Source organism: Emys orbicularis, chromosome 6 (assembly GCF_028017835.1).
Source record: "Emys orbicularis isolate rEmyOrb1 chromosome 6, rEmyOrb1.hap1, whole genome shotgun sequence".
Lineage (NCBI taxonomy): Eukaryota > Metazoa > Chordata > Testudines > Emydidae > Emys > Emys orbicularis.
In genome coordinates this window covers 29,167,537-29,194,806 of record NC_088688.1, presented here as the reverse complement: position 1 = coordinate 29,194,806, position 27,270 = coordinate 29,167,537, and the positions used below count along the sequence as shown (strand labels likewise).

Sequence of the window (27,270 nt, the reverse complement as noted above, 5' to 3'; positions counted from 1 at the left end):
CAACATCAAGATAAGTGTTTGATATCAGTGCTGGGTGCAGCATGAGTAAGGCCGGTTGTTTGTCAGATTGTCATGGATGGTCATAGAATCTGAGAATATTGGATGCTAAAAATGAACCTGTGCAGAGTTCATCCATTGCAGAGGCAATAGCAGGGATGAGGAACTGCACAATGTGCAGTCTGAACATATTCAGAAGTGAGGCTGAAGCAGAAATAACTCACACAATCAGGTAATTCACTTCCAGTGGCATGTCATGGCATCCTACTTCCAATGTCAAAGTAGCTCTCAGGCCACCATAGATTATTTTTAGAGAATTTGTAGTTATTAACAGTACTTTTAGGAAAAGAAAGGCATTGTTTTTTTTCCCAATACCTCAGGAACATGGACACTTGTACATTGCTAGAACTCATCAGCTTACTCCGAAATATTACCAGTAGGTCCCTTAGGGCCAGATCTATCCATCATTTATGCGCATGAGTAATTCCAGGGAATTTAGGGGGACTTCCTGCAGGAATAAAGTTATTAGGCCCCAATTCTGCAAACAGTTCTCTTTCTCCTTAGAGCTTTTCTATCGTTTGGAATTCTGTCAGGTCACCCAGTCACCCTCTCCTTGCCAATGCTGAGTGTTTGGGACACAACAGCCGGCTCTGTAGGGCCAGGAAAGGAAACTGGCCACTGATTAGACCTAGTTCTGAAGGTCAGATAATCCCTTGTGTGCTAGGGGCCCTAGGCTGCTCCTCAGTAAAGTAAGATTTCATAGGAGAGCAGGATCAGGGGAGTTGCTGGGCGGGGGGGACGGAGGGGGGTGCAGTTCAATGCCCCATGCCCAGTTCTATGCCCCTTTGGCTTCAGCTGTCATCATGTAATGACATCGCCCATGGGGCGGCTCTAACCCCGCGCTGCTTCCACCGCTGACCTGTGTGGTCCCCCTGCCCTGCTCCCGACTTCAGTGCCGGGCTGCGGGCTTGCTCCTGCAGCGCGTCTCAGAGCCCGGGAAGGGAGGCTGGGTGCCCCGCTCCCTACCGGCCCTGCCCAGGCTGGTGGGTGCTGGGCTGAGCCCCTTCCCCCCCAGCACACACCGCTCAGGGCGCCCCCGATCATCCCCCACCCCCAGCTGCTCGCGCCTCCCCCGCAAGGGTTACAAGCAAGACGTTAAGGGCAATCAGGGCCGAGCCCCTGCCCCACCCGCTCCCATGTGATTGCAACGCCCGCTGCAGCCGCCTCGCGTTCCCGTCCTGCACTGGCTAGGCAGCCGCAGCCTCCACCCCCGCGTACTCTCCTCGGCCGAGGGCAGCTCCCTGCCGCTCCCCCGGAGTCCGGACTCTCCCGCCCCGCGCGCTGCGAAGCCCGAAGATGGCGGCTTATAAACTCCTCTGCAGGCTGAGCCCCGGCATCTCCCCTCCCGCCGCTCGGGGGGCCCGCAGGGGGAGCGCCCCGGCGCTGCTGGCAGCCCAAGCCAAGGTAAGGGGGGGGCCGCAGAGAGAGTTCCCCCGGTTCGGAGCGAGTCCCGGTTGTGCTGGCTTCCCACAGCACGAGCGCGTCCCGTTGACCGAGCCCTGCAGCGACCTTGTGAATTGCCTTAATCGATGGCCTGTTTCCCCGCTTTGCGCCTCGCTGCATACCCGCGGGCCCCGCGCCGCCGCCTCCCTGCCCCTGGCTACACTGTAGCTGCTGTCAGATTCGGCTACAAAATGGCACGTTTCGTCTCCGCCCGGCCTGAAAAGGGGATCTGGAGAGTCCTTCAGCACATCCAGACGGCGGCGTGTGGGGTTGACCTTGGGGAGGGAAATAACTAACTTGAAGATCCTGCCCTCTTTATTCTTCATAGCCAGAATTCAGGCCTTCCCGTTTCTTTATCAGAACCGTTCGTGCGTTAATTGGGTGCCTGCTTTGGTGTGTAATGTGCACAATGACAACGATTTATAAGATCTGCTTTGGAAGATGCAGAGTCCTCCCTCCAGCTAGGTCTCTGTACTGGATCAGAAAAGAAGGGAAAAACCACGGAGTCATCAGGGTGTTATGATTTGCTGATAATGAGCTAGTTGTTCAGGACTTGCGCTGTTGTCTTTGGATAAGACAAGATGTGACTTTTAATACACCTGTGAACAAATTTTTGGAGATTTCCTCAGCCCCAGAATGGCCTCTTCTGCTGCCAGAGGCTTCTTACTAAGCAGTATAGATGAAAACACTAGTCTCTTTATATTGCTAGCTAAAATGTATTAATGGGAAAATGAACTACTTTCACCGTGCCCTTTGGTAGCTTTTAAATTACTCATAAATGGTGTGCCTCACACAACAGGACATGAAGGCTGGGGTATGGTCTTGGGCTCAGTTAGAAAAGTAAAAGGGCAAGAAAGTTTTCTGGGGCTAGAATTCTAGATCTAGAGCCCATCTCCTGCAAGCTTGAAACTTGGATTTGGAGCTTTGCATGTAGTGACCTTGCAGGATGGGGCCTGTAGTTCATACTTTGAAATCTTTTTTTTTTTTCAACATTTGGGATATTGATGAATTTGTAAGATTTATTCATCAATTTAAAATATGCTATTCATTGTATTGCTTCAACATTTTCACAGGTGGGGGTGGTTGACCTATAATCTTACCCCACATGGTTGTGTACAGTGCAAACAACAGATGATGATTCTGTGTAACAAATCACAAACCACACTTAACAACTGAAAACATAGTTAATTTCACCTTGACAAGGCTTCCTAAACTAAGGCTTTATATTCACATATTTATATATCTCCTTTTATATAAGTGTGTGTGTACACACACCCACCAAACAATATAGGTGAAATGAGAAGCGTATTCCCGCTGTACTATTTAGAGCTGCAACCCCATAATTAATTTTAGTGCCAGACATTTTAAAATCAGTACATTGGATTAAGTGAGTTGCATTTACAATCTGTTATTGGAAGAAATGAACAAATACTGATATTTAACTATGGACATATTTATAAAATACACTGACCTCTGTAGACAAGATTATCTTATGAGACTAGTTTTTTGTCTAAAGAGACACCGAAGTGGAATCAATATTGCATATAAACCTAGTAGCATAATATAGATGTCATGAACGCCAGGAGAAGCAGAGCCACTGGAGCTGACCGTTTGGAGGTCCAGGAAGGGCACTGGTTCACAAAAAGGTGTTGGAACTCAATCCCCCTTCCCTCCAAACACTGAAAGACTTTGTGCTATTCAAACTCCAAACTTAGTAGATGCAGTCTCCCTCCTACACAGTTCATGGGATACTTCCCATCGTAAAGCTGTAATACAAACTGTTTTGTTCATGCATGCTGATTTCCTTTAATGTTGTTCCAGATTTGTGGCTGCTATTTCTCTACCAGCAGTCACCGCAACACCAAATTCTATACTGATGCTGTGGAAGCAGTAAAAGACATACCTGATGGGGCAACTGTACTTGTTGGTGGTAAGTATTAATTAACAAGAACGTCTCATCTTCTAAGTAGGACGCTCTCAACTTGAATTTTTTAATTGACTAATTTAAAAAAGTGGTTAGAACACCTTTTAAATATCATGTACTGAGGAAAATATTTCTTTTTAATATAGCATTACCTATTCTCCTATTGATGATTACAAGGGCCTTTTCAGTAAGTAAGAAACTGAGTCTTAGCAGAAAAATGGGGGAGGGGGACAGAAAACTCCCCCTCCCCAACTAACCATCAGTAACAGAAAACTTAGATGTTACTTAGGTGTGGAAAGTTTTCAGGTGGATGGCCTTTTCAGGTCACTAGTATCCCTTTAAATGGTGAGACAAAAATTTGCAGTTTGGTAAAATTTAATATGGATTTTGGTGAAAAGTGGAAGATGGAAAAATTGGGGGCTGGAGAATGCAGAGCTCTTGTCATCTGTTTGGCACGCATCTTCAAGCACCTCTGCAAGTATCTATATATCAATGAAATGGCTGATGGCACCAATTTAATACCCTATTTCATCTCTGCCCACTCTCCCAATAGAGCTTAACATGTTGATTTATCTCCCAGGCAGAAAGATGAGAAATACTAGCAGTGGGTGGGGAATGGGTGCTGACTGCCCCTGACATGGGGGAGAGGGAGAATGGGCGAGCTTGGTATGGGGGAGGGAGATGGAAGGCAAACCGAGCCTCTGGCATGAGGTGGAAGGTGGGAATGGGGGCATACACACATGGCATGGGGGAGTGGGGAGGAACACAGAACTCATAGCAAAGGGGAGTGGGGAACCCTGTTATGGAAGAAGGAGATAAAGGGAGAATGATGTTGTACACAGATCCCTGATATGGGGGCACACAGAATGGCTGGCAGATGGAGAGATTGGGGGACCCTGTTTGGGGGGAATGGAAAAATGAGGGTGCACACAAAGTCTCTGTCATTAGGGAGGGGGTGGGGAGACTGAAGGAAGTCTCTGAAATAGAGGGGCATGGGAGGGTGGAACACAGGGAGCTTGTGCATGGAATGGAGGAATGCAAGGAGCCCCTTATTTGTGGTCTAAAGAAGCACCATAGAGTGTGGCCCCCTAGTTATATCGTGCTTAATGAATATGGGTAACTTGGGACTCGAGCACCAAAGGCCATGTCTACATTAAAAATTTTGGTTGATGCAAGTTACGTTGGCATAAAGCCGTTGCAATTAGTACATCGCTTGTGTGTGTGCACATTTGGCTCCTTGCATCGGCACTGCACGTATTCACGGGGAGTGCTTGTGGGTAGGTATCCCAGGGTGCAGCCCATCACCCTCCAGCACACTGTCTTTCATGAAATTTTGGCAATGCCTGGTAGGGCAGAAATGAGTTGCGACTGGGATGACTGGGAGCATAGGGTTAACTTCCCAGCGTGCAACTCTCCATCCCACAATGACATCTATGTCCCTTAATTTTCAAGCCTTCTTTAAAATCCCATGAACCCGCATAGTCCTCCTTGCTTTCTGCCATCTCAGTGCAGAACTGTGCAGTCTTCATGCTTCTGTCAGTTGTCATAACCGTTACAAGCAAAGGATGCACAATTCTCCAGTATTTGTAGAGCCATAAGAAGAACCAAATGGGTAGAGGGGAAGATGACAATTCCTTGGAGGACAGATTGCTGTGGGACATAGTGAGAACCAATTGAAGGCTGTTTGTGGCATTCACAGAACAGCTGCAGATGGTGAAGCGCCACTCCTGGGCCTAAGAAATGAGCGCTGACTGGTGGGATCCCATCGTAATGCTGGCTTGGGATGACCAGCAGTGGCTGCAGAACTTTCAGATGTGCAAGGTCACATTCCTCGATCTGTGTACTGAGCTCACTCTAGCGCAAGGGACACTGAAATGAGAGCTGCACTGACAGTGGAGAAGCGAGTGTTGATTGCACTGTGGAAACTTGCAGTGCCAGATTGCTATTGGTTAGAGGGAAATAATTTTGGAGTTGGAAAATCCAGTGGGGGTGAGGGCTGTTCTATGCAAGCATGCAGGGCTGTTAATTGCCTCCTGCTCTGACTCTCAACAACATGCAGTACATAGTGAATGGGTTTGCAGCAATAGGGTTCCAAACTGCGGTAGAGCAATAGACAGCATGCATCTCCCTATTTGGCACCAGACCACCTTGCCACTGAGAACATCAACAGAAAGGGCTACTTTTCTATGGTTATGCAAGCATTGGTGGATCACCAGGATGCTTCACCAACATCAGTGTTGACTGGTCAGGGAAGGTGCATGATGTTTGCATGGACACAGCACTGTTCAGAAAGCTGCAAACAGGGACTTATTTTCCCGATAGGTGATTACAATTGGTGATGATGAAATGCCAATAGTGACCCTGGGAATCCAGCCTATCCTGGCTCCCCACACTTATGAAGCTGTTCGCTGGCCACCTCCACTGTACCAAGGAAAGATTCAATTACAGGCTCAGCAGGTGCAGAATGACAGTTGAATGTACTTTTGGTAGATGCAAGGGATGCTGGTGTTTACTCAGAAGAATGGATTTCGGGGGGGGGGGGATACCCCAATAGTTAAAGCTGCCTGTTGTGTCCTGCATAATATCTGTGAAGCAAAGGGGGGCGGGGGGAAATTGCTGCCAGGGTGGAGGTGGAGTGACTGTCTGCTGAGTTTGAACAGCCAGACACGAGCTATTAGAAGAGCTCAGCACCGAGCTATCTGGCTCAGGGAGGATTTGAAAGAGCACTCTAACAGTTGAGTCTCAGTAATGCATTGTGATGGACTGTGCTCTACCTGGCCCTGCAGTTTCAGGGCCTGTTAGGAATTGTGGGTGCTTGGCACATATCTATGAATATAATACTGCCAATGCACCTGTTCATTCTGTGGTGCTTCCTGTATATTTGATTATTACACTGTCACTGATCCTATGAGTTGGTCACACTGCACAGTAGCAAGTATGTAGGTGCTTTCAGAATAAAGATGAATTATTTCCCAAGTAATAAAATTTATTCAGTAACAAAGTCAGTGCAAAGAAAAATCTCTGCAATTTAAAATCAAATACATTTAAAACTCAATAAATTAATGCACCAGAAGTTAAAAAGGGAAAGAACATTCATATCTATTTTACCTACACATACACTGACCTGTGAATGCCACAGTTGCTGCATGTGAAGCTGTAGTTGTCCATAATGTTCCCGGGTGGAGTGGCAAGGGTTGAGATGCAGCCCCTGATGCCATGTGAAATGTTGAGGGGCTGGTATAGGGAAGTGCTGTAATGGAGTTGTCTGTGGACTGCAAAGGGAGGCAAGCCTGTGATATTGAACTTGTAGGCTCACAAGAGTTTGCAGAATCTGTATATGCTGCCCGCTTCTGCTCTTTCCTTCTCCAGGCTGTCTGCACTGTTCACCCTCCAGGTCCTTTGCTCATGGTCTGACGCAGCACTGGCTTGCAGGATCCCATTGAACATATTGTCCTGAATTGTCTTTTCTCCCCTCCTTATCTGGCTCAGGCATTCTGTGCGCGTGCATGTGTGTGTGTGTGTGTGGGGGGGGGGACCCCACAATGTCGCAAAGGCAGAAGCTGCAGATTAAAACACTGAGCTGCCTTTGTCAATATAGTTGCAATGGAAAGTGAAAGTTAAGATTTGGCACTTCCTTCCCTTGCTCCCCTAAAGTTTTAAGCAGGACGTGCTTATTTGCACTTCTGCTTCAGAGTGATTGTGCACAGTGCCACTCTCAGCACCAGCCATGGCTCTCCAAGGTGAGAGAAATGAGGAGGGAATTTCTTGGTTGCATGGAACTATGATTAGGGCAATGGCAATGAATACTGGCACCATTTCCACAGGTGGTGTTGATTTTTAGCTTGTATCTCACTCCTCAGGGTAATAAAGGCACATAAAATGCTGCTGCTGCTGGTGTCCTAAAGCTGCCCAGGCCAATATGCTGCTAGCCTGTGTCCTGCAAAGGTGCCTGCTAATGTTTATTGCTGACTGGCATGGGAAAGTGTCCTAACACAGAGGAAGAAATAAGGCTGCTATCCCTAGAAATCGTCAGGAGCGGACTGCAGAGTATCTCCATGAAGGTTTCATTGAGACCTCTCAGGAGGATTCAAGGGACATCCCTGTGTTCATAAACAAACTGTTCTCCATGCCTCCTCACCCCAAACTGTACAGGGGAGTGAAAAGCAGATAAACAATTCTACCCCTCTTTATTGTACTGCTACCTCTTCTAGTATGAGTAAATTAATGAAAAATTGGTATCAGTGTCCTGTTAAATTGGGGGTGCCACCAGTATGTCATTGAAATGGGAAATACCATCACATGTTTACCTGAGGTTCCTTCCCCTGCAATGGACTCACCTGTGCTTGACTGCTGGGACTGACTGAACTGTAGTGGAGTCTCAAATAGGTCCTGGCTTGCAACCGGGGAGTCCAGTTATGCCACGTCCCCCATCCTCCTCTTCCTCCTCCTCGCTGTTCATGCCAGAGGCCTGTGGCTTGGGCTCCTTGGAAGTATCCACAGTGGTGTGCAGGGTGGTGGTGAGGTGTCTGCCAAGTATGGCATGCAGCTCTTTGCAAAAGAGGCAGGTCTGCATCTCGGCACTGGATTGACTGTTGGTCTTCTGATATGCCTGCCACAGTTCTTTGGCTTTCACGCAGCACTGCTGCTGATCACAGTTGCGAACTTTCACGTGGTAAATAAGCACCCCGACTTTCACAATAAGCCCAAAATCAAGCTAATCCCATTTCAAAACAAGGCCAAAACAAGCCAATCCCTAAAAAGCCCAACACTCTGACTAGATCCCCCCCCCCCCCCCAGCGTGCAGTCTGGGACTGTGGTGGGCCTGCTGTGCACCCCTGACTCTCCCCCTCCCCCCCTTACCTCTGCTTGCCTCTTGCCCCTGCTTGCTGGGAGCCGATTTAAAAAAAAAAAAAAAAAAAAAAAAAAAAAGCCTACTAGCCGACAAGCAACTCACAAGCCAATTAAGCCAAAACCAAGCCCAATTTCTGTGGTTTGTTCCTCTCTTCCCCCCCCCCCTCCCCCCACGGGTTTGGCATGTCTGCTGCTGATCCCTGTTGTACCTCATGTCCCACATCCCCTGTGTGATCTGCTTGTAATGTCCATGTTTCTACGGCTGGTCAATAGCTGTGCTTCCACAGCCTCTTCCCACAGGCCCAGGAGAGCCAGAATTTTCTGTCTTCTCCAAGCAGGAGCCCATCTGGAGTGTGTAGACAGCATGGTCAACTGGGCAGTTGAACTCAGCAATGGAGAGCTGTTAGGTGTGCTCACCAAGCAAGACAGGAAAAGACATTTTAAAAAATTGTGTGGCTTTAAAGGGGAGGGAGGCCTTCCAGTCTCTGACCCCTGGGCAGTGGAGTTAAAATTGTGACCAGAGCAGTCAGTGTCAGGCATTGTGGGACAGCTGCTGGAGGACTGTTAGCATCAACATAAGTAACCAGTGTTTTTGCTCATGCTGCATCAACCTCAGTACGTCGACTGTGGCTCAGTGCTGCGTGGGGAGCTGGTATTACTGTGTTGCCACAATGGGGCATTTACATCAGTGGGAGACGCATTTAAAAGTAGACATATATGCACAACTAGAGTGATGCAAGGCGTCTTGCGTCAACCTAACTTGGTAATGTAGATCAGGCCTGAGTCACTAAGGTGCTTAGGAAAAACTTTTACCCACACACATGCACACACCCACAAAAACTTTGAAATTCCCTAATGGGAAAATGCTGCAAAGACTGATTTAGGTTATATTTCTGCTACAGTTTCCTTTTACTGGCCAATTGGTAACAATTTATATCTACATTATAAAAGTGTCCTGTATGTCTCCTATTCAGAAGTTAAAATTTGTAATTTTTACTGTGAAATATCAATATGGTTTGTAAACAGAAAGCAGGATTTTTTTTTTAAAGATATCATGTAATCACATTTTTAAAATGTATCATATGGGCTCTCTTGATAGTTACCACAAATTCATAACAGTAAGGCTGAAGGGAAATACACACTTAGTGCAGAGGTTTTTTAATTTACATGAGGAAGTATTAGTTTTTGTTCCAAACAAAGAACTTAATTCTTGTTTTGCAGAGTTTACAATAAAAAAACACATGGGTCCTATACAAATATACAAGTGTCTAAATACAATGATGGGTAGTTGCCATCTAGCAAATGTGCTCTTCTTATTTGGAATGTTTTATGGAGTAGCTGGGTTTTTACAAGTTGCTGGTGGGGTTTTTAAGGCAAAAGAGGGGCTGCCCCAGGCATATGGGGCTTTCTGTGCTCTCACAAAGATGAGAATACAGAAAGAGAGAACTCTGATCACAGTTACTCTAGTTCTACAGATTGGTAGCAGAGATCTGAATTAGAGTCTTCAGGACTGAAGCTGGACTGGATTGAAGTAGGGAGAGTATATCCGAGGAAATGAAGGCAGAGATGTAGTTGGAGGCAAACTATGGGTTGTGCGAAACTGAAGAGAAGAAGCTTAAACTTAATATTGCAGAAGCGGGGAAGCCACAGTAGAAGTCCAGTATGGAGATAAATATAGCCAACATAATGGGAAGGGAAGATGACTTTTGGATGGACTGAAAGGAAAGGAGATTGTACCCTCCCAAACCAACATTCATAGTAATGGCAATAGCGTGATTAAAGTCCTATTCCCTATTCTGAGAAACATTTTCTCCAAGTGTTGAGCTGCTTATTCATCTATAACCAGATTATTCTCTTCTGTGCAGAATGTATGTGGTTTTTATCATCTGCTGCACAGATTTATTTCTTATGATGAAATTGTTCCCTCTAGAATGCTTGTTACGTTCTTTGTTTGTATTTGTTTTACATAGGTTTTGGATTGTGTGGAATTCCAGAGAACCTCATAGGAGGCTTACTGAAGACTGGAGTAAAAGGGCTAACTGCAGTCAGTAACAATGCAGGGTAGGTGTTCATACACCCTTGGAATATTGTATATAAAGAATTAATAAACCTGCTTACATAAATTATATTTTAACAGAGCTGTGATAAGTCTTCCATTGGAAATGAAGTTATATTTTCCCTAGGAAGAGCCATCCTTGTGACTTGACATTCTATGGCCAAAATTATCCCAAAAGGGTGATGCGAGGTGCATGTGCTTTGAGCTGCCAAGATCTTGTTATGATTTGGACAAATTCCCATGGCTGCTCATTAAGCTATTTTTGGAACAGTTATTTGGGCATGACTATGAAGTACAGTAGACTTCCAAGCTTTGTCATCGAGAGCTGTTGTCACTGCTGTGGCACATGGTGAGTTATTTATTCTGTTGAATGCCACCACAAAACCTGGTTATACATATTTCGGCTAAACTGTTTTAAAAGCCATGATTTCAACTCTACTTCCTTTTTTAAGTCTTAGGGAATTTTTGAACACTCCGTTTGTTACTCACATAGTAACTTTGTTACAACAAAAGACTGCAGAAGGGATTCTCCTCAGTGAGTTTTGGGGTATGTCTACACTGCAATAAAAACCTGCAGCACCAAGTCTCAGAGGCCAGGTCAGCTGACTTGGTCTTGGGCTGTGGGTCTAAAAATCGCAGTGTTGACTTTCGGGCTGGGGCTGAAGCCTGGGCAATGAGACCCTCCCCCTCACAGTGTATCAGAGCTGGGTTCCAGCCCAAGCCCAAACATTAACAATGCAGTTTTGTAGTTCCACAACCTGAGACCCGCAAGCCCGAGCTAGCTGACCCAGGCCAGCTGCAATCATGCTGTGGGTCTCTTATGGCAATGTAGACACCCTTGTGTGTCTTCTAAAGAATTTCTTAACTGTTAAGCATTTTTATGTAAGTGGGAAGAGAGAATGACTCCTGAGTATGGATATTATCCCTCAGCCTTCGCACAATTTATCTTGTGTATTTTTAGAACTCTTTGATGATAATTTCCAGAGCACTTAATAATCTTCGTATATAGAAATAATTTCACCCACTGAAGTGCATCTACTTCTGGGGTGGAACATAATAGCTATTTAACAGTGCATGGCAATACTGTTAGGATAGAGTGTGAAACTGCAGGGAGGATGCTGATGTGCAGAGTATATTTAATTATATTTGAATTTGCCCAGCCCATTGGGGCATACACCCCATCTCCTTTGCAATATCTCATGGGATGGTTAGTAACCAAAAGTGGTGATAACTTTTTTGTTTAATAACTCATCTGATAAAATGGCACTGTCAGCAACTTAGGCCTGGTCTACACGGGGGGAGGGGGGAATCGATCTAAGTTACGCAACTTCAGCTACATGAATAACGTAGCTGAAGTTGACTTACTTAGATCTACTCACCGCGGTGTGTCGACTGCTGCCGCTCCCCCATCGACATTGCCTACGCCTCTCGCGGCAGTCGAGTACAGGAGTCGACAGGAGACCGCTCGGGGGTCGATATCGACCCCTGCTGGATCGATCGCTGCCCACCAATCCAGCGGGTAGTATAGACATACCCATAGTAACTCTGAAGAACAATGTTTTGTTATTGACTTAGAGGGAAGAATGTGAAATCATTAATACATCTTCTTGTAGCATTTATGCTTTCTCCTGGGAGTTTTCCCACGACTTGCTGACTTGACCTAAACTTCCTTTTCTTGTGAAATCTGTGATCACAGTCCAAGGTGCTGTGTTTACAGGTCATTATTGTAGTGTAGGCTTGTTTCTTAAATCCCCTGTTTCACCATTTTCCCCCCCCCCCCACCTCTTTTTTGGCACAGTGTCGCTTGTAATGTCAAGCAAACAAAGTAATGCCAGCGTGCTATCATTTCTGCAGACTTGTACTTACTTTGTTTCTTCTATACTCTGAATTCACGTCAAGGCAAGGACAAAATATTACATTGTTTCAGTAGAACTGGATTAATATTGGTGGTTCTTATGGACCATTTCCTTGGAAAGGAAGTTTTTGGGACCCTATCCACATCTTCCAAGGGAAGGGTGATGATGAATCAGGGACCTTGCATCTTGTTGGTGGGGGGCAGTGAGAGAACATAGGAGTGTAGTTAGAAAAGATGACCTGAAATGTCTTTTCCCCTGCAGGTTGGTTCTTAACATTATTTTACCAGAGGGGGTTAATGTGAGTTAAGAACAGAATGTCATTCTAAGTATTTTCCGCACCGCAGTGCAGACATTAGCATATTAAAAATAAATAAAAAGCTGTTTGAAAAGTGACTGTCCTCTTCCAGTAAGGTTTCCTGTTATAAAAGGTTCAGAATATTAATGTATAACACTTGAGTTCTCATTTAACAAAATTTTAGCCAGTTTTAAAAAATCTATCATCTGAGTGAAAATACAAGATGAAGTTGGATGCTTCCTTGAGTTAAAATACATAATGAAGCTGGGTGCAACTTGATAGTGTGAAAGACCAGATCCAGGCTTTTACTCTTTAACTTTCTTTCCTCTAATTTTACAAGTGCAGCTTAAACATTAACAAAATTTCTTTTAATCTGCTGCTCTATTGACAGTGTAACTGGATGATAAGATAATGCTGATCCATTCATCATTAAAACACTTTTAGCCTCTATCATTGCCATATTTGAGTGAGATTGTTGAAAGCATGACATCATAAACTGAAAGTACTTTTCTTCACAACAAAACACCTGTTAGTATCTGTCTTCACATTTTTACATTTATTCTGATGTAGGTAATTTCAGAATACTGCTGTTCCTTTTTAGCAATGAGTATGAGAATTTGTAAATGTTTAGGAGACACTGTGTAGTTTAGGCTAATTTGACAGAGTCCATTGCACTTCTGTTTCCTTAGAAAGCTTCCTGCTTCTGATATAAGGTCGTTTGGCTCTTGATGGAACCTTTGCAAATATCTTACACCTTTCCACCCTCCTGTTTAATCCTGTTCTGCTTCTCTCCATTGCCCTCTCATCCCGCTCCTCTTCCTTTCCCTTCTTTGAAAGATGCCTCCAGACTGACATTTTATTAACTTTATGTATTCTTTGCTTTTAATGAAAGGTGATATATGTTTTTGAGTATAGAGATTGGGTCTGTGTATAAATGTCCATACTTCTTGTTGGGTTGAAATCCAACACTTAATGTTCCTTTCATATGTTGTTTGGACCACATCATACCCTCAGTTACACCTGTGCAACTTCACAGATTTGGTTTAGATTGATTTGAATAGAAGGAATTGAGGTAGAATTTGGCTCTGTGGGCCAAATGCCAGTTTCCATGGAATGAAGCAAAGAAAGGGAAAAGAGGCCTGAAACCATTTAAAGGAGAGGAGAGGGATAGCTCTATCATATGCTTCCTCACTTGCCATTCCCAGATGAGCAGAACATCATCATATAGCTGAATAATTGATTTTTTTTGCTGTGGGGTGGAACTGAGGAGCAGCCATTTTGTTCCAGGCCCCCAGGGGAGTTCTAATAAGGAGTTAACTGAGCTCCAAACAACGTTAACTTTCCTTTGTAACTTCTGCTGGTTGGAGTCCTGGAAAGAGCTTGGCTGTCAATGGGAACCCAGGACCATATTAAGCTCCCATTGAAACCAGGCTTTCCACTGACACTAATGGGAGTCAGATAGGGTCTCTAGAGAGCAGTGTGATGGGGCATGCTTTCCTTAGGAATGCCCAGAAATCCATGATGCTGCAGATTCTTGGGCTCTGAATGGTTGGAAGGCTGTGTCTCCATCCCGTTCTGTAGGGCTACAAACAGCCACTATCCCTGAAGGAAGAATGCAGCTGTAATCCCATAACACTCCTTGCCAAGATCATAAAACATTTTCCCTTTTTCTGTAGGACATGAGCGTGTAACCCTGTGTACTTTATTTAAATTGGCTGTGTCTGTTTTAGGACAAAGATATAATTGATCAAATTTGAATGACTGCATATTGAAAGACTTGCATTCAGGATGAATTTTAGGCTTGTGATCCTCCACCTATGGTGCATGTTACATCTGAGGAAGGTGAACATTGAAAACAATTATTATTACACATGCACTAGCTTGTTTTGACTCCAGTATTAATAGTAAGTCATGCCTACTTTTAATATTTTTTTCCTAATAGTACCACAGGCCATTTGCATAAAAATGCTTCCTGAAATCCTAAGGAAAAGGCTATCAACACAGGACAGCTAATTTTCAAAGTATGTCAGTATTTAGCCACACAAAACCTTGACAACGTCCTTTCACTGAAACAAGAGGGATCTCTTCCAACTATTGAGACTGCTGACCACTATTCACTGATATAAAGGTGGAGAAAGTTAGACATTTCAGCCATCCAAGCCATCACATTAGAAAACTCTTGTGAATGCATAGGTCTATTAAAAGAAGTACATTGTCTGATCCTTTGAACTATTTGGGAGACCCCAGGGCTATAATTCTGTAATCATTTAAGCAACAGTGTAATGTTTACTCATAGGAGTAAAGTTACTTTTGTCCTGAAGTGTCTGCAGACCCTCACTCCAGTCCCTGTTTTTCATTAATTGTGCCCCAGAATTACTTGGGATCTGGGTCCGGTAGCCCCTCCCTTTAGGCTGGCAGTAGAAGCCTTTAGCCTATGCATGACTGGATTTTCAGTAGGTGAAGAGTCTGCAGAACTGAAGCCCATGTTAACACAGAATACCAAGCAATTATCCTCCTAGAGCACGGTCATCCGCCTGTAATTGCAGCTACTCTTAAAAACTCGATAGAGTTTTAATTCAGTCCAATCTTTTTATAGGTTTTGGAATGATTCTATAAAATTATATAGCAGGGATATACTCCTAAATACCATATGAAGATTTTTAAAAAAACCATACAGCCAGTTTAATTTCTTCTTTTCATAATGCCAGTTTCATAAAGGGTCTGTTTCTGCTACCCTTACTCAGTTTGAGGAGTTCCGTTCATTTCAGCAATTAATTTCAGTGGTTTTACTTGTGACGTAAGGAACTACTTAAAATCAGGACTGCAGATCTAGGCCTAAAATGACTAAGTCATTGTGATGCATATGGTGGAAAAGGAAAAGTGGAAAAAATAATTTTAGTTAAACCAAGTCACAGGATCAAGGTCTCCTTGATATCTCTGTGCCTTCTCAGTGGGCCAAATTCATGCCTGTTGTAACTCCACTGAAATCATCAGTTATACCAGGAAGAAATGTGGCCCGATGTCCAACATCACAAACCATTTTTTTTCCTGACAACATTAGTTTCCATTGGTGGCACTTAAATATACATTATCTTATTTTCAAGGACATGATTCTGGGCTCTGGAAGTTCTACTGTATTATTTATAGTGAAATATTATTGAAGACTTCTAGCTTACTACTTAAACTTCCTAATCCCCTGAGATGATCTTCTAAAACGAGATTGGTGGCATACTGTCAGATTACCACTGATTCAAACTGTCTGCTTAAAGGCATGACCAACCCGTTACCCGCACTGCATTCCATCATTTGTGTGCTTTCTGAAGGAATCCCTTTGATTTTGGAGGTAAACTTGCTCTAGTATGTTGAACCGTGCCACTGTGGTAAGCATTTGACCTGCTTGTTATAACAGCAGGCTTGGGACTGAATGGAGTAGACAAAAATGCTACAGAAGTGGGAAAAGGTTATTGAATGTAATGGGGAAGTATTTATTACGGGCTTTAATTACTGTTGCTGAGAGCCAAGGTAGATAAGCCATCTGTTACTATGTTGCATTCTAATTTAGATTCCAAGCTTCTTTGGTCTGGGACTGTGTTTACAATTGTACTTTATACAACACCAAACACCGTGTCAGCTCTTAACAAATAACTAATTTATAGTGGACTGAAAACATTAGTAATATACATTACATTATGTTTACTAAAATAGATTGTGCTCTTCCTATTTTATCTGCCATGTAGCTTCTATGGATGCATGGGACCTGAAGCTAAAAGTCAGTGGCAAAAAAAAAAAAGTTAATGCAGAGTTACTGTTGCTTGGTGGTATGTTGTCCTATTGCAGAATGTTGTTGAGTTGAACAAAACTCAAACTTCTGAAAACCAGGAAAGAAACAGTTAATGTTGCCTATGCAGCCTTGTCTCTGTCCTCTCCCAGCAATACATCAATACAGGGTCATACCTTGACTCTGCCAACACACAGTTGCTGAAATATACAAGCTCTTCACATCTTTCTACAACCAGTTCATTCTTACCCAGAGGATTCCATCTAACAATACTGATGGACAAAAAGGTAGGGAGGTGATTACTCATGTTGCCTTCCCTCTATTTCCCTGGAGTTGGCAGTAGCTTCTGTCCAGTCGATGAACCCTGTCTCTGAGAAACAGTGAAGTGTCAGAGCTTACAATGTTTGTGCCATACTGTGTACGTTTTCTGGTCAACCATGAACCCTCCACTTTCCCAATTAATGTTTTTCCAGCATTTAACAGCTTTCATATTGACTTTGTAGCAATTATACAGATGCTCAGCCAAATCAGAGAAAACTATCACACCTCCTGGATACAAATCTCTTACACCCTCCAAATCAGCTCTCATACATTGTCTGAGGTGCACACCAGGTTTAAGGCCCAGATCATTTCCGCCTAGTGAATCACCACATCCTCAAACATGCCATTGCAGGCCACCTCTCTCCACCCAGATCGTCTGGTAGCCAGCAATCCCCATGTCATGGTGTACTGCTTGCTGTCCTGCAAACTTCTGCAACCTTGTGATCCAGGAATGGCCCAGAATCCACCTGTTGGCAACCCTTGCAGCATGCACATTTCTTTGCCCTCAGCAGGCAAGGTACCCGTGCTGACAGTTCCAGGGAGGAGGGATAGCTCAGTGGTTTGAGCATTGGCCTGCTAAACCCAGGGTTGTGAGTTCAATCTTGAGGGGGCCACTTAGGGATCTGGGGCAAAAATCAGTACTTGGTCCTGCTAGTGAAGGCAGGGGGCTGGACTCGATGACCTTTCATGGTCCTGTCCAGTTCTATGAGATAGGTATATCTATCTATATATTTTAAATCTTTGCACTGTGTCTTTGGACACACCACATTAATTTGCCCCGAGAGCACAAAGTAGCCACTCCCCTCTGCCCCCTCCCTCCAGCCCCCTGTAATCTTTCCAGACTTTGCATCTGTGCAAGTGTAGAAGTGAACATGTTCCTAAATACGGTTCCCAATTTGGGTCCCCCAACTACCTTACTTTGAGGCACTCAAGCCATTTTTCCCCACATCACATGAATTGTTTGATCTCTAGTTCTGTGCAAAAGAACAAAACAAACTCCTAGAAACTTTTTTGAAAAATAGCTTTTTTTCTTTTCTTTGGGACTTATATGTCCGCAACCCTTAGCTCCAATGACCGCCCCCATTTGGGTCACTAGCCCTACCCTGCACCTCCTGAGAAACCAATCCCCCTGAGGCACACCAAATTTCAGAGGAATCTGACTAAATATATCAATTTCAGAGGATTTATAGGGATCAGCCTTTAAAGAGAAATCATGATGCAACCTTAACTATAGTGGTGCTGCTGTGCCGCTAAAGCAAGAGACATTCCCTACCCCACAGAGCTCACAGTGAATTGGTGGACTGGCAGAGTTTGGTGCATTGGCAGAGCTGAGGGGTGTAGGGGAGTTAGGGTGTAGTGTTGGGTTGCTCCAGTAGAGCTGGGGGTTTAAGACAGTTGGGGGGCACTGGCAGAGCTAGGGAGTGCAATGCTTCCCTCACCTGAGCCCCCAACCCCTCACCCCTTCCCCATAACTCCTCTACCCCTATTCCTGCACTCCTCCATCCCCTTTATTCCTCCCGGAAAGCATTCTCGTGTTTGTTGTTTTTCTCCAAATGCTTTGATTATATTCCCCCAAATAAAATTGCCACTTATCACTCACAAATTGTAGCAACCACCAGTCACTCAGTCCAAAGCTCCATTTGTCTTAGGTGGGGGGTAGTCATGAACTTTTCTTTGTTAATTGAATGGTGAGTTCACAGCCATCAATCTCGATGAGATCTGTGGTTTCATCCAGTCATTAATACCTCTCCGTTTAACAGTACAAGGCAATGGAAAGAGACCATTTGGGAGGAGGGGGGACAGGAGGGGAAGGGGACAGGACTGTAACTTAAGAACTACTCAGTTAAATTTTGGATCATGAATGCTACCCCATGCCACCATGAGACACACCAAATTTCAAAGCAGTCTGATTTACTGTTTGGTTTTTAGAGCATTAAAGCAGAGTCAAGTTTTAAAGCATATAAAATGATGGGAATGGAAGCCCTCTAGCCATTTTGTCTTGTATACCATTCTCAGTTTGGGTCCCCCAAAGACTTAGGGGGGTCCTGCGCTGCCTTGGGTAAAACTCAACAGATTGAGACCATTTTTGACCCATATCACATCAATAGTTTGATCTCTGGCTCTGTGTGCAAAAAAGAACCAAAAACCAAACATCAACCCAGGAACTTCTTGAAAAATAGTCATTTTTTTCAGGATTTATCTCTGCAACCCTTGCAGTTCCAAATGACCCCAAATTTGTGTGTCTAACCCTACCCTTCACCCTAGTGAGGCACACCAACTTTCATAGGAGTCTGTTTAAGCGTATTGATTTTAGAGGACTTAAAATTGTCCACCTTTAAACAGAAGTTGTGACCTTAGTTAACTGTAGTGGTCCTGCCAGGCCACTATAATTTGGGTCATATTTCCTGATGTGCCACAGACTTCCTCTGTGAAGTAACTTATCCAGTGTCCCAGATCCTTGTCTTAATTTCCTCATTATTATTTATTTATGGAAGTCCCATTGTGTGGTAGGTGCTTTCTGAACACACAAGAAGTGGAAACATGTTTGCGAGTGTTTAACATTTCAGAAATACTCCGTAAAACTGAGAGAATCCTTGCATCCAGTATGCCTCAGAAGTGTTGAGAGGCTTTAATTCATTCTGCTTTTACAGACACATAATTAGACAGAGTTTATAATTTAAATAGAGAAAATAACAGCTGAGGGAGGGGGAAAGGGCTGTCATGTTGTCTGATTTCTACTCTGTGTGTGTGTGTGTGTGTGTGTGTGTGTGTGTGTGTGAGAGAGAGAGAGAGAGAGAGTGTGAGAGGAGGGTGCCGCTTCTGTGTCACGTATACAGATGTGTGTATGCATACCTAGACAGAATATGTGAAGTTAACTACATTGCCTCTCCAGGAAGTGAAGTTACAAGCTAAACTTGCACTGCAGTGAGTAGCGTTAGGCAAACCTTGCTCTTAGTAGGTTGCCAAAATAATAATGGCAATAAATAAATCTATAAAATATCATCAGTTAAGTTGTTTGGTCTATATGTTTTTAACTTGTAAGGTTCTTTATTATTACTGTTTATTACAGTTTACTGAGCTAACACTTTGTAAACTGTAACCCCAGAAGGAGACTGCACAACTCATGTTTCCAATTTTATCATAGGAGTTATTTCAGGATTCTGACAGAACGCATTGTCCCAAGGTCACTAAAGTATGGAGCCATGAAGAAATCAAATACAGCATTGAGCAGCTTGACTTCCAGATTTTGACTCCAGATGACGAGTGGAAATACAGGAGTTGATCTAAGCTTAACTGTAGTACCATATCAGTATATTGTCACTCTAACACCATGCAACAGAAGTTAACCTTAGCCTTCAATCACTCTCATATTTCATTCACTAGGCCTTTGAAGTATGTTGCATATACTGCAGATTCAAACATGATTAGTACAGATTCGGCAAATATCTTCATCAGTAGGAGAATATGGTACATCTCTACCCCGATATAACGTGAATTCTGATATAACGCGGTAAAGCAGTGCTCCGGGTGGGCGGGGCTGCGCACTCTGGCGGATCAAAGCAAGTTCGATATAACGCGGTTTCACCTATAACGCGGCAAGATTTTTTTGGCTCCTGAGGACAGCGTTATATCGGGGTGTATATGGAGAGACAAGAAATGAAAGAGGAGAATGAACCCCTTCATTTGTTGTAAGTAGATATATTGAATAGTATTTCACAGTGGAGAGTAAAATGGGAGGAGGCTGACTGGCTTTCCTGCTAGCCTAAAGGCAATGAAGCATAACTGTGGAACTTAGCACAAGTCTGAGCAGCTTTAACCTTCTGAGTCTAAAAAAATGTGTTTTCAATACATTTCATAAGGTATTTTGTATATAAGTAAAGTACATAAGACTGGATTTCCCATTTATTTATTTAGTTCAGTTCCTTTCATAGAAGTAGTAGTAAGAGTGTGCACTTCCATGTGGGATTCTTTTCAGAGGGTTTGTCACTTGCCCTTTTCAAACTTCAAGAGCACTGTTTGCCTTTTATTGGTCACCCTCAGAAACAGGGTACTGGATTTGATGGTCCAATGTCTTGATGGGCAAGTGTTCATAGGTGGCTAGTGATACGTGTTTAGTCTCAAGTGCCTAAATTCCTTTTCAAAATGAGATTTAGGCTCCTAAATCAGTTAGGCATTGCAACGCTGAGTGCAGCAATGCCTAAATAGCTTTAACAGTTTGGGCCTAAGAGTCTGATTCATCTCCCAATAAAATCAATGGGACTTCAGTGGGAGTTGGATTGAGCCCTGACTGCTTTTCCAGTTCTCGTGGCACCACCATAGCTGTCAGAGCATTTTACATTGGGGGCAGCAGCTTGCGTAGGCGTATCTTGCCCCTTCTATCCCATTACCATAGCTCTCTCCAAAATGTTTGAGGGAATTAGCTTGCCCTGCCCTCAGTCACCAGGTGCTGACATGACTTCTCTGCTCTTACTATATGACAGGAGGAACTTTAATTTCAGTGGTGAATTATGTTTCTGCTGGAAGTGTTAAGAAGAAATTTCCTATGACTGCCCCCTTCACCAAACAGAAAAAGGGAGAAAACAAGAAATGAAGGAGAAAACAAGAAATGAATTGTCCTAATAAAAATTATAATAACAGCTCCCTCCAGCCACAAATCTCAGTGACCCAATATTTCAGGATGGAGGTTTAAATGAGAAAGCAAAAAATAGAAGGTGTACGTGAACAGACTTTGTGGCTATTGCATAGAAGAGGGTCTTCCAAGAAATTCAGTCACAGGGCAATTATAGGAAACCCTTGCCCAAGGGTTAGAATAAAGTATCCAAAGCTATCGGTGTCAGGGACCAAACAAAAACTACCATACAGTGAAAGCAAAATTTTATATTAACTGAAAATAGGAGTCCATGGCAATGTGACACATAATTAACAGCATCTGCTGTAAACTGACCAACTGAGGTATTATCCCTCTTGGCAACATAGCAAATGCTTAGTGTCCTGTGTATTGAGGAAATGGGGCTATATGACCTAGAATGCAAATGATCACCCCTTTTAAAAGAAATATAAACTGTTTTGGACGTAAGGGAAAGAAACTACTTCAAAAATAATTAAACAGCTTGTGTGAAAATGAGACACTTTTAATGTGACTCAGCATCCCCATGACCTTCATGGCTGTGGGCTTTTGTTTGGCAGAGACTGTCCTGAGGTAAATGGAGAGCGGGAACGTGTGCACACTTTGATCCTGCAGCAAGAGATGTAAAAGCCTGCTTGATGATGATATGCTTCAGTAGCTGCTTCTGAGGCAGCCAAACCTGGGATTACAGCACTTGATAATATGAGGCAAAAATCTCACTAATCATTACAAAACTGCCGTTGACCCTCTATTTGCCACTGTTCTGTAGTGTGTGTGCTCTGTCAGCATTCTGTAACTGCCTGCGGAAGTTCCTTATCTCTCAGGAAGCATGTGGGAGAGCTACAGGAGGAGGTGGCCAGTCTGAAAAGCATCCGTGCACACAAGGAATTCATTGAGAGTATTCACATGGAGACGTTCAAGGCTGAGGAAGCTGACTAGGACTGCTGTCATGCCACTGGGGGAGGAGGATATGACTCTTGTCACAGGGAGGACACTGCCTGCTGGTTACTTCTGGAAGCAGGCAGTGCTTCACCCCTACTCCCACCCACCCACCATAGTGATGAAGAAACCTTATGCTGCCCTGGCAATGAGCGATGAGGAATTGCCCCCAAAGATGGAGGAGGAGAAGCTCTGTACCCCCAAGACTGGGGAAATCTCAGCTACCACTCCCAGGAGGAAATGTAGGGTCGTGGTGGTGGACTCTCTTCTGAAGGGGACGGTGGCACCCATCTGTCACCATGACGTGGCATCCTGGGAGGTATGCTGCCTGCCAGGGGCCCATATACAAGAAGTTTTGGAGGGATTGTCAAGGACCATCTGGCCCTCTGACTACTACCCCATGCTACTCATCCATGTGGGCTCAAATGATACTGTAAGGTATGACCCTGAGCAGGTCAGAAATGACTACAGGACTCTGGAAGTAAGGGTGAAGATGTTGGGAGTGCAGGTGGTGATCTCTTCGATCCTTCTGGTCGAGGGGAGGGACTCAGGAAGAAACAGCTGCATCCTGGAGGTGAATGCCTGGCTGTGAGAATGGTGTTGCCAGGAGGGCATGGATTCCCTGACCATGGGATGCTGTTTCAGGAAGAAGGACTGCACAGCGGAGATGGGGTCCACCTATCAAGAAAGGGGAAGAGCATATTTGGATACAGACTGGCTAACCTAGTGAGGAAGCCTTTAAACTAGGCCCAATGGGGGCAGGAGACAAAAGCCCACAGGTAGTCAAAAACATGGACACCTTGAAGAAAGGTTGGAATCTGGGGGGACCATGGGCCGTTATAGCTGGGATAAGGGAGAGACAAAAGAGAACATAGGGGAAAAATCAAATCAGTATCTTTGGTATACAACTATGTGAGAAGTATGGCGAGTAGGCAGGAAGAACTAGAAATGCTAGTTAATAAACACAACTGTGACATAGTTGGCATCACAGATAATACACATGACTGAAATATTGGTATAGAAGGGCGCAGCTTTTTCAGGACGGACAGGCAGGGTAAAAAGGGAGCAGGTGTTGCCCTATATATTAAAACTATGTATACTTGGACTGAGGTTGAGATGGAAATAGGGGACAGACTTGTTGAAAGTCTCTGGCTAAGGATAAAAGGGGTAAAAAACAAGGGTGATGTCTGTACTAGATTCCCACCATGATTACCTAACCAGGAAGAAGAGGTGGATCAGGCTAACAAAATCATCCAAAGCACAGGACTTGGTGGTGATGGGGGATTTCAATTACCCAGACATCTGTGGGAAAATAATACAGCAGGCACAGATTATCCAACAAGTTCTTGGAATGTATTCACCAAAAAAGTTAGTAGCAATTGGACATCTGACATAGTGAATGCCAGTGAAAATGAGGTAGGATCAGAAGCTAAAATAGCAAAAGATCAAATTAAAAATTACTTAGACAAGTAAGATGTCTTCAAGTTACCAGGGCCTGATGAAATACATCCTAGAGTACTCAAGGAGCTGGCAGAAGAAGTATCTGAGCCATTAGTGATTTATTTTTGAAATGTCATGGAAGACGGGAGAGATTCCAGAGGACTGGCAAAGGGCAAATATAGTGCCCATCTCTAAAAAGGGAAATAAGGACAACCTGGGGAATTTCAGACCAGTCAGCTTAACTTCAGTACCCTGAAAGATAATGAAGCGAATAATTAAGCAATCAATTTGCAAACACCTAGAAGATAATAAGGTGATAAGTAACAGCATGGCTTTGTCGAGAACAAATTGTGTCAAACATCATAGCTTTCTTTGACAGGGTAACATGCTTTGTGGATGGGGGAAACAGTAGATGTGGCGTACCTTGACTTTTGATACTGTCTCGCACCTTCTCATAAACGAATCAGGGAATTATAACCTAGACGGAGCTACTCTAAGGTGGGTTCATTACTGGTTGGAAAACCGTTCCCAGAGAGTAGTCATCAGTGGTTCACAGTCAAGTTGGAAAGGCATATCGAGTGCTGCACCGCAGGGATCTGTTCTGGGTCTGGTTCTGTTCAGTATCTTCATCAATGATTTAGATAATGGTATAGAGAGTACATTTATAAAGTTTGTGGCTGATACGAAGTTGGGAGGAGTTGCAAGTGCTTTGGAGAATAGGATTAAAATTCAAAATGATCTAGACAAACTGGAGAAATGGCCTGAAGTAAATAGGATGAAATTCAATAAGGACAAATGCAAAATTCTCCACTTAGGAAGGAACAATCAGTTGCATGCATACAAAATGGGAAATGACTGCCTAGGAAGGAGTACTGTGGAAAAGGATCTGGGGGTCATAGTTGATCACAAGCTAAATATGAGTGAACAGTGTAATACTATTGCAAAAAAAGGAAACATCAGTCTGGAATGTATTAGCAAGTGTTATAAGCAAGACACAAGAAATAATTCTTCCACTCTATTCTGTGCTGATTAAGCCCAGAAGCGCAGGAAGCTCCCGAAAAGTGGTGGGACCACTGATGCCCAAAGGGTGGTCCTGACCCCCGACAGTCTCCTCCCCCCCAAAGCCCTGCCCACTGCTCACTCCTCTCCCTGCCCCCTCGCTCACCCTTAAGGAAAAAAGTGATCGGGCCATGGCCCCCTGGGCCCCTCTGTTCCATTGCCCCTGATTAGGCCTCAACTGGAGTATTGTGTCCAGTTCTTGGTACCATATTTCAGGTAAGGTGGACAAATTGGACAACATCCAGAGAAGAGCAACAAAAATGATTTAAAAATATAGAAAATATTCTATAATTATCTATCCCTTTCCTTAAGATTCCTAACATTCAGTTTGCTTTTTTGACTGCCTCTGAACACTGAGTGGATGTTTTCTGGGAAACATCCATGATGACCCCAAGATCTTTCTTGATTGGTAACAGCTAATTTAGACCTCGTTATTTTGTATGTATAGTTGGGATTATGTTTTCCAATGTTCATCACTTTGTATTTATCATCATTGAATTTGCATCTGCCATTTTGTTGCCCAGTTACCCAGTTTTGTGGGATTCCTTTGTAACTCTGCTTTGGACTTAACTAAAGTGAGTAAATTTGTATCATCTGCAAACTTTGCTATCTCACTGATTAGCCCTTTTTCCAGATCATTTATGAATATGTTGAACAACACTGGTCCCAGCACCGATCCCCGAGGGACACCACTCCGCAGCTCTCTCATTATGATAAAGGACCATTTATTCCTATCCTTTGTTTCCTGTCTTTTAACCATTTACTGATCCATGAGAGGACCTTCCCTCTTATTCCATGACTTCTTACTTTGTTTATGAATCTTTGGTAAGGGATCTTGTCAAAGGCTTTCTGAATGTCCAAACGCTAGTGAAACGCTATATTCACTGGATTATCCTTGTCCACGGGTTGGTTGACCCCCTCAAAGAATTCTAATAGATTGGCAAGGCATGCTTTCCCTTACAATAGCTGTGACTCTTCCCCAGCAAAATACGTTAATTGATGTGTCTAATAATTCTGTTCTATACTAGTGAAGACTAGCCCTGGGAAAGCACTGCAGGTTTGGGCTGGTCTACATTGGAAATTGACGCTGGCATAGCTGTGTTCCCAGGGGTGTGCAAAATCCACACCCCTGAGTAAAGTAGTTAAGCCAACCTAACCCCGATGTAGATAGCACTAGTTTGAAGGAAGCATTCTTCTGTTGATCTAGTTACCGCCTCTTGGGGAGGTGGATTACCTATGCTAAATGGGGGAACCCCTGCTGTTGGCATAGGTAGTGTCTACACTTGAAGCGCTATAGCAATTTTGCTGCAGCTGTGCCTCTGTAGCGTTTCAAGTGTAAACAAGCCCTTGGAGTATCACAGTTTTGCTTCCTGGGCTCCTTCCCCTTCTGAGCAGTATCCTGTGGCAGCCCCATATGTGTGTAGGATACATTGCAGTGCAATTGCAGTGGCTGCTGTGTTAGGAGGAGAGGGGCTGGAGCTAAGGCTGTGCTCAGTCATTGCTCCTCCTATCTACCTGCACAGAAGGGGGCTGGAGCGGCTCTGTAGAACCTGCTTCCCTTTATTGCAGTGCAAACATGCTATGAGTAGCTGGTGATAGAGAGTAAGGAAGCACCGTATGCCCTTGAGAAATTGGGCAAGCTAGGACATTATTTGGCCCTAAAATTTGAATTCAGCACAGTATAGCTCTGCCACTTGCTCTCTGGCTTTGAGCAAGTCACTGAATGTCTCTGCCTCAGTTTCCCTATTTGTAAAATAGGGTCAATTCTATATGAGGGTGTTGTGGATTAATGAGCCCACATGTGCCCAACTCTCTGAAAGTGTGAAGTATGATATAAATGCTTGCTACTAAATTTGTCAAAATAAATTAATGAAGTACATCTCATGGTACAATAATCTTGATTTTTCATTTTTTACTTTCAAAAGATAATACAAAGTGTTTTATATACAGAAAAATGGCATAATGCAAGTGTGATGGGGTTTGGTCACAGAGCCCCCCTTGGGACTGTCACCTGATGTGCTGAATTTACCTCTGAGCCTGTTTTCCCTGCCAGCTTGGGACTGCTGCAACACCGACCCAGGTCTTGTCCACGTCACCAAAGCTGTAGACTTTAACCAAAAACTGCTCAGCAGGTCACCTATGTCTAGCACCCAGACACCCATCTACCAATAGGATTCAAACCCCAAATAAATCTGTTTTACTCTGTATAAAGCTTATACAGGGTAAACTGAAATTGTCCACCCTCTATAACACTGATAGAGAGAGATGCACAGTGTTTGCTCCCCCAGGTATTAATCACTTACTCTGGGTTAATTAATAAACAAAAGTGATTTTATTATGCATAAAAAGTAGGATCTAAGTGGTTCCAAGTAATAACAGACAGAACAAAGTAAGTTACCAAGCAAAATAAAACAAAACATGCAAGTCTAAGCCTAATACATTAAAAAACTCATTTCAGGTAAATCTCACCCTCAGAGATGTTCCAATAAGCTTCTTTCACAGACTAGACTCTTCCCTAGTCTGGGCCTAATCCTTTCCCCGGTACAGTCCTTGTTAGTTGCAGCAGGCATCTTAGAAGAAAAGCAGGGGCTTTATCAAGACTGGGACCTCCTTTGTTCTGTTCC

General features: G+C 43.8%; 1 protein-coding gene across 1 annotated transcript in view; it reads left to right on the top strand.

The window, feature by feature from the left end:
* The first annotated feature begins 1,353 nt into the window (after window positions 1-1,353).
* The window catches only part of OXCT1 (3-oxoacid CoA-transferase 1), a 129,574-nt gene continuing 103,657 nt past the window's right edge, over window positions 1,354-27,270 (top strand). Inside the window, exons 1-3 of the mRNA XM_065406515.1 lie at window positions 1,354-1,461; window positions 3,322-3,430; window positions 10,246-10,336. Coding sequence (XP_065262587.1) covers window positions 1,354-1,461; window positions 3,322-3,430; window positions 10,246-10,336 — 308 coding nt within the window. The remainder of the gene's footprint in view (window positions 1,462-3,321; window positions 3,431-10,245; window positions 10,337-27,270) is intronic.